Source organism: Martes martes (genome assembly GCF_963455335.1).
Source record: "Martes martes genome assembly, chromosome: 6".
Classification (NCBI taxonomy): Eukaryota; Metazoa; Chordata; class Mammalia; order Carnivora; family Mustelidae; genus Martes; species Martes martes.
Genome location: NC_137893.1, coordinates 53,106,717 through 53,114,609, shown reverse-complemented (window position 1 = coordinate 53,114,609; position 7,893 = coordinate 53,106,717). Strand labels below are relative to the sequence as shown.

Below are 7,893 nucleotides of genomic sequence, written 5' to 3'. Positions count from 1 at the left end.
TTTCATTTTATTTTTTTAAGATTTTATTTATTTATTTGACAGGCAGAGATCACAAGTAGGCAGAGAGGCAGGCAGAGAGAGAGGAGGAAGCAGGCTCCCTGCTGAGCAGAGAGCCTGATGCGGGGCTTGATCCCAGGACCCTGGGATCATGACCTGAGCCGAAGGCCGAGGCTTTAACCCACTGAGCCACCTAGGCGCCCCTAAATGTATTTTAAGCTATATAAAATTATTCACTAAGCTTCTATACTAGAATTCTCAACCCTTAAAAACCTAAATTTCTGGTGAAAGTTGAGAGGTAAACAGTAGGGGACTGTCTCTTATCCTAGCATTCCTAGCGGATTGGCAGATTTATAAATGCTTTTCATAATTTTTAGAAACACATGACTTCTCATAGTAAATTTTCCAGATTGACATAGGACGTGCTATCTTGAGCTCCTCTGTAAAAGGAAATCAAAAGTAGATAAATCAATGTTCCGTGAATAAATAAAAAAAATTTAAGGTGGAACAGTTCCTCAAGCTTCTGTTAGAGCCCTGCACATATCTGGTCAGATCTGTTTAAGTCAGCTGAGTTCAGTTTCTCCAGGTGCTGTTGTTTACAATGTGGCTATTTAGTTCTCAAAGCCCAGAATTGACATAAGTGTTTCCAATGACTAAAAGGGATGGGCTACTTTATTATCTATCATACTTATAACAAGTCTAGCGTTATGTGGCTGATTTTATGCAATTCATACAATAGGAAAATGATCGTGAGTGAAAGTGATGTACTCTCGCTCCAACACTCACTTTGTCTCAGCGCTAAAGTGTGGTCACTGAAAAAAAAAAAATCACTGTTTGTTGTTGTTGTTGTTGTTGTTTCAAACCTGAAGATAGTAGTGCTTGGAAATAGGATTCTCTGTAGAATTTACGGTTTGCTTAGGATGCGTAGCTGGAGTAATAGCGTTCCTCTGCTTTTACTTCCAGAGCCTGAGAACCTGCGTTAGAATTGGGCCAGATACTCACATGCTTCTCCTACACTTCCAAAGATAAGGGACTTGAAGGTATGTGCCTTCACAAAGAAGGGGAGGATTGCTTGTAAATTATACCTCACCAAATTTGATTCTTCTAAAAGATGGCGGGAAGGAAACCTACTGGCACCTGAACAAAAGAAAACCGGTGAACTTGTCATACCCATAGGCCCACGTATGGGTCTCGTGGTTTTCACGTGTCAAAATGTTCCTCGCGGGATTGGCAGGCGGGGAGGCCCCGCCCAGTCCGCGCGGCGCGCGCGCTGCCCTCGCCCCGCCCCCTTCGAGAGATCCGGGCCCAGGCGGCTCCAGCAGCGCCAGAACCGTTCAATCTGTAGCCGCGTCCGCTGTGCACCTTCGCTCAGCAGTTCCCGCTCAGCCGCGACTCTGCCTGGGGCTGGGTCCTCGGCCGCTTCCTCTGCCTCTCCCGCCTCCGTCCGCTCGTGTTCTCTCGCCTCTGCCTCAAGTGTAAGAAGGGAAAGTTGGGCGACGCTGAGCAGTTTCTCCCGGACAGAGGTCCAGTCCCACTCGGATGAGAGACAGGTGCCCTCCCGCGCAGCCCCGGCCGGGCCGCAGCAAGCACGTTCTGCTTCCCGGCCCGCGGGTTCCTTCAGAAGCCACTCCGCGCCTCACCTGGGACTCCCCCCGGCTGGGGGTCGCGATGGAGCCCACGGCCGCCACCAAGTTCACCGGGCGCTTGTCGCTCCTGTTTCTGCTGCTGCGGCTGCTGCGCGGGATCGCGGCGGCGCCCGCGGGGTTGGGCGTGGGCGCGACGCGAGGCGGAGGAGAGACAGGTGAGTCCCGGGGCCTTGGGACCCTTGTCGCCGTCTGGGGCCGCCGACGCCCCGCCCCCCTCAGGTCCCCGTCACGGGCTCCTTTCCCGCTCCGCGGAGTCCGCCGGGACTCTGTCGCGCTGTGGGACGGGAAAGAGGGGACCTGGGCCACCACGGACTGCCAGGCTCTGGGCGCGCGGAGCGGGGGAGGATGGGGCGAGAGGTTGCGGCGGGGAGGCTGCGGTCGGCCCCAGCCCCCACCTGCCCCTCGGTGAGCAGGTACCCAGTCCCGGAGCTCCGGGCTATGCGCAGGACAGGGCGATCGCGCAGGGCCTGGACTCCCACAACCCCGCGACTCTGCCCCTGACGCAACTTCTCCGTGCGTCACCATCCCCGCCCCTCCAGCGCTCCCCATCGATGTATTTTGTGGACCTCTTTGCGGTTTTTTTGGTTGGTTTTGGGAGTTTCTTCGGTTTGTTTTGCTTCTGTTTCTCTATCATTCTTACTTATGCACTTCTCTGAGCCTTGGAATCCCTTCTCCTCTCTGCTCGGGAAGTTCTTGATAATCTAGCCAGTGCCTCGCGGGACAGACCTGTCTCCACTTTACCGGGACCCATCCTTGGAGCACATTAGCGCCATCTCCAGGGCCCTGCTGAATCCTGCGACCCATGAGCCTGAACTCTCCCTGGTCTGGCTTTGGAGTCTGTCCTCACCCTGCCCCCACCCTGCCCCAGCTCCTCAGGAGCAACCCCCTCCCTGCCCTTCATCTTCCTACAGGACACCGGCCTGCATCCTGGCAGTCCTCGGACATGTAGGCCTCCTGTGCTATGGCCAGGCTGGCGTGTCCCTGGACTGGGTAGAGTGACTGATGCAGGGTTTGGCCTGGTAGACCTGGGTTCCTATCTGGGGCTATGTGGCCTCCTGCCAGGCAGAGGCATCCTGATCCTATCCCAACAAGGGAAGAGCGCCAGCCTCCAAGGCTAGGCGGAGCTGCTGTGCAGGGACAGTCCTTGCTGTGTCTTGCGCACATGCTAGTGCTGTCACCTGGATGGCAGAGGGGTGCCTGCTGCTCTTATTCTTCCAGCCCCAACCTCCACCTGTGTTTTCCCTTCGCAGATGCTCTCTCGCTTTCCTACAATTTCTCCATCACATCTCAGGCCGGGCCTGGACAACCATGGTGTCAGATTCAAGGCCAGATCAATGGAAACAAGTTTCTTTCCTATGACTGTCAGAGCAAGGAGTTCAAACCCATTGGTCCTCTGGGGATGAAGCTGAAGGACACAGCATTTTGCGGGACACAGAGGGAACCTCTGGAGGACCTGGTGGAAGAGCTCAGAAAGAAACTGCTGGACATCAAAGCAGAGATTTTCACTAAGAGTGGTGAGTCCGAAGGCCCAGGGTAGAAGGAGAACACTTTGGCAGGGTCGGGGAGCTATTGTGTTCACGTAAATCTTTGAAGTGGGTCCCACACATGCGGCCCAGCAGCCAGGGTAGACGAGGAGGCCAGAGCAGGACCAGGAGGGCTGGGAGTGAGCTGAGGAGTGCACAGTGGGTAGGGCAAAGGATTGGTCAGGACCAGAGGCTGACTTGTACCCCTGCTGGGGGCAGGGGCAGGTTCTCTCACCATGCAGGGCAGGCTCATGTGTGAGCGTGGGGCCGATGGACATGCCAGAGAATCCTGGTGGTTTTGCTTCAACGAGCAGTTGACCCACCTCTTTGACCCGAAGAACAGAAAGTGGACAGTGGTTCCTCCTGGAGGCCAACGGTTCAAGGGCACATTGGACAAGGACAGAGAGCTGACCAAGCTGCTCGTGAGGACCTCAAACGCAGACTGTCAGAGCTGGCTCCAGTAAGTGTGGGAGCACTGGGATGAAACGCAGGAGACCACGGGTAACTCAGAAGACTGGATGGATTGCTGGTTCTCTTGAAAAGAGACTACTGGCTGACCCCACCATAGTGTGTGTGTGTGTGTGTGTGTGTGTATATGTGTGTGTAAGTGATGCATACATGATGAGTTCTTAGGAGTACAAGGGCCCCTAGTATGTCCTAGCATCCTTCCTTTCCCGTCTCACCTCCTAGCATCTCTCCCTACTGCGCATACCTTTGGTCCTCTTACTGTGGATTTCTTGCTGGCCCCAACCTGAAGGCATCATTCTGTGTCCAGAGGTTTACTTCTTACTGTTCCCTTTTTTGAGCCTCATTAGTGTTTTTCATCTCCCCTGCTCTCTTTCTTGAAATCCTTCAATGCCAGGTGAAATGTCAGTTCCTGACAAGATGTCTCTGTCACCTTCCATACATATCCCCTCCTCTTCTGTCACAGCAGGAGTGACTGTCTATATGGAAAGCCTTGGTTCCCCCATTAGCTGTATGATCTGTATGAACCGCCCCTTCTTTCTTCCTCAGGACTGGTCACAGTGGCTGCCACAAACATGGTGGAAGGAGGACATCTGGGCTGTAGGATTACATGGGGCAGCAGCAGCTAAAGACTTAGGCCCCCGGTTTGGGGCTCCAGACCAGGGCTCTCACTATTTTGTTTCCATTTCAGGAGCACCGGCCACAACCCTGCGTGTAGCTCTGGTCAAAGGCGCAGCCATCAGGCTGATCAGTTCCGTCTTCCTTGTGGTCCTCACGCTCTCAATCCTCCTTGTCGTCCAAGGCATATTCCTTTGAGTAACAGGTACTGTGGGCAGAACTGAGTCAGAAGTGAGAGGCAGATGGCCTGAGATGAGCACAGAGAAAGGTGAATAGCAAGCCCTTGTCCTATTGCCTGAACCTTCTCACCTGAATATGAGACCTGATGTGTTGGACTATATTAGCTTCTCCCAACAAAGAGACTCATCAGGAGCTGCTGATGTAGAGGTTGAGGTAGATAATTATTACAAGGGATTGGCTCACGGCTAGAGGGTCTGCGAGCTGGAGAAACAGGGAAGCTGATGGTGGGGTTCCAGCACAAACCTGAACGCCTGAGAATCAGGGCATCAGTGGTGTAAGTCTAGGTCCTGGTCCAAAGAAAAAAAAAGAACAAAACCAGGTCCAGGAGTGCTAATGATGAATGCTGAGGGCAGGAGAAGGATGGCCCAGCCAAACTGAGAGCAAAATCACCTTTCCTCCACCGTTTGTTCCATTCAGGCCCTTGTGGATTCGATGAGGACAGTCTTCTTTACTCAGTGTACTGATTCAAATGCTCATCTCTTCCAGAAACACTCTCTAGACAGACCCAGAAAGAACGTTTTCCCAGCTACTGGGGCGTCCCTTGGCCCAGTTGAGTTGACCTCTAAAAGGAGTCTCACATTGCTTGATAGTAGTTACCTGGGCAAGCTTAGCCTTGAGCTCTGATAGTGCCTCGCTAAGGCTGGTGGGAAAGCACAGGGCTCTCTCTCCCCTAACCCCAAACTTTACATCCTGTTTTTGCTAAAAGGATTGAGCAAAATCAGGCCTGGCTCAGACTAGCTTTTCACCTGGGGAGGTGCCCGAGTGAGGGGTGGTGTACAGACAGTAGGAGCACCGGGCATGGATAACACTCTGGTTTGGGGGAGAGCAGCTGGTGGCTGCACGTGATGTGTCCTAGGGATGGGGGACCTCTCCATGCTGCATCTCCATGCTGAGCCAAAGAAGAGGGGTGGGAAGGCCGTTGCCCACCCACCCAAAGGCTGGCTTGCAGGGTTCTGCTCCCACACAACTCAGCTTGGGTGGTGGCAGCTAAGACAGAGGGCCCATGGGAGACTCTCCAGGATGAGATTTGAAGGCCAGAGCTCCAGGGTACCCTGGGATATCTGGCTCAGCCCTGGTGCTCTCACCTGGCAGCTAGCCTCCTATGGAGCCCAGAGCCCCAGGCAGCTGAACTGCCCCTACCTTGAGCAGAGGTGCCTCAGAGTGCCTCAGGAGGGGGCATTGAGTTGCTGTTGGAATGGGACGCTGTCATCTGACCAGACCAGGAAAGGGTGTGGCAGGGCAAGGATAGTCACACTCAGACCTTGTGTTCAGCTACCAAGGCGAGGAAAGGCTGAAGACAAGGGACGATGGATCTGTGCCTGTCACCTTCCCCAAGGCTACAGGGACCAGGATCCAGGTCGCTTTCTGGGTAGGGCTCCCAGCTACTCTCTCAGGCCTTCCCACCAGAGGGGGGCCAGGATCTATGTCATGGGAGCAGATGAATCATTGGTGGCTTTAGACTTGAGCCAAGGTGTTCAGGAGTAGGGCCTGAGGCTGACTGTTTTGTGGTAATGAGGGAAGAGTTTGGTCAGGCTGCTGGACCCAGGGGTTGGGTGGCCCAGGATTGGGGGGGAGTGTAGGGTGATACTCAACCCTCAGTGTGAGCTGGGCTTTGAGCCAGGCAGTAACTAGGGAGGGAGAAGCCCAGGAGAACTGACCCAGGATTTCCTCAGCCACTGGAACAAGCTCCTGTTTCTCTTTTAGAGGCTGAAGTTGCTAAAAGAAGGGCCTGAGGATGTGCTCTCCTGCACCTGCTCTCCCTTCTGGTGAGTGACCTTCTACCTGCTGTCCATGTCCACCAATGGGACCTTCGATCCCTATGGTGAAGGCAGAATCCTCCAGTCCTCCAGGAGCTTGTGATTATGGTGGAGATGTAGTATTTCCCTGCCTTCATTGTCGGTCATGATGATCCACATCTGCACTTTTTCTTAACACTGATGTTCTGGTGCTAACTATTGGGATTCCTGGACTTGGCCTTTTAACTGCCTGAACAAGAATTCTGAACAAAGAGAATATTTCCCAAGTTCTCCTTTGGTATTGAAAATCAGACACTTGTCAATATCACGAGCTGCTCATTGCTAAAAGAATACTGTGTGAAAGTAGAGAATCTCAGGGCTTCTTTCTTTTGAGACTCAGATCTTTTAAATAGAACAAGATTATATTTATGATAGTTTATCCTTTAAACTTTAATTTATCCTTTAAATAAGTATTTAAATAAAATATTAAAGGTTACATTATTTCAGAAGTTTACATTATAACGCAGTGGAAATAAATGGCATTCAGTCTCTCTGAAACTACCTCTCAAGTAGTCATCTGTAAGTGTCAAACATGATCCTGACACTCTGGGTGCAAAAAAAATTTCTGGAAATGAAGCAATGATATTTGGATTTCCCTGACATCCAGACATCTCCAGCAGTGACTCTCCTTTGATTCCTCCCCTCCAACTCACCTCCTTCAAGGCACAGTGAGTCTTCAAGAAGGAAACAGATCTGCTTCTAAAAGTCGAGATGCCCTTCAACAGGTGAATGGATAAAGAAGATGTGGTCCATAAAAATAAGGGAATATTACTCAGCCATCAGAAAGGATGAATACCCAACTTTTGCATCACATAGATGGGACTGGAGGAGATTATGCTGAGCGAAATAAGTCAAGCAGAGAAAGTCAATTATCATATGGTTTCACTTACTTGTGGAGCATAAGGAATAACATGGAGAATATTAGGAGAAGGAAGGGAAAAATGAAGGGGGAGGAATCGGAGGGGGAGATGAACCATGAGAGACTCTGGACTCTGAGAAACTGAGGGTTTTAGAGGGGGACGGTGAGGGGATGGGTGAGCCTGGTGGTGGGTATTAAGGAGGGCACATATCACGTGGAGCACTGGGTGTTATATGCATACAGTGAGTCATGGAACACTACATCAAAAACTAATGATGTACTATATGGTGACTAACATAACGTAATAAAAAATAGTAATAATAAAAAAAATTGTTTTATCATGGACAAAGGATGAGTATCCAGAATATATAAAGAGCTCCTACAAACACACTGGAACAAGTATGGTTCTCCAAAGCTGCAGTACATGGCAAATAAGCCTATGAAAAGATTGAAAATCTCACAAATAATCAAGAAAACTCTACTTGGAAGGACAATGGGAATGGACAAAGGTGGTAAAAGGTACAAACTTGCAGGTATGAGACTCATAAATTCTGGGGATTAATGTGCAGCATAGTGACAATAGTTAATATTGTTGAACTGTATTTTTTTTAAAAGATTTTATTTATTCATTTGACAGAGATCACAAGTAGGCAGAGAGGCAGGCAGAGAGAGAGGAAAAGAAGTAGGCTTCCTGCTGAGCAGAGAGCCTACACACTCCATCCCAGGACCCTGAGGTCATGACCCAAGCT

At 51.1% G+C, this 7,893-nt stretch overlaps 1 protein-coding gene across 1 annotated transcript; it reads left to right on the top strand.

Moving 5' to 3' along the window:
- Positions 1–1,665: 1,665 nt before the first annotated feature.
- LOC308344311 (UL16-binding protein 3-like) lies at positions 1,666–3,630 on the top strand (the record flags this gene model as incomplete). The annotated part of the gene is made up of 3 exons (XM_080805889.1): positions 1,666–1,798; positions 2,894–3,157; positions 3,386–3,630. The coding sequence occupies 3 exons, from the start codon at positions 1,666–1,668 to the stop codon at positions 3,628–3,630; spliced, it is 642 nt and encodes a 213-aa protein (XP_080662015.1).
- Between the last annotated feature and the right edge of the window lie 4,263 nt (positions 3,631–7,893).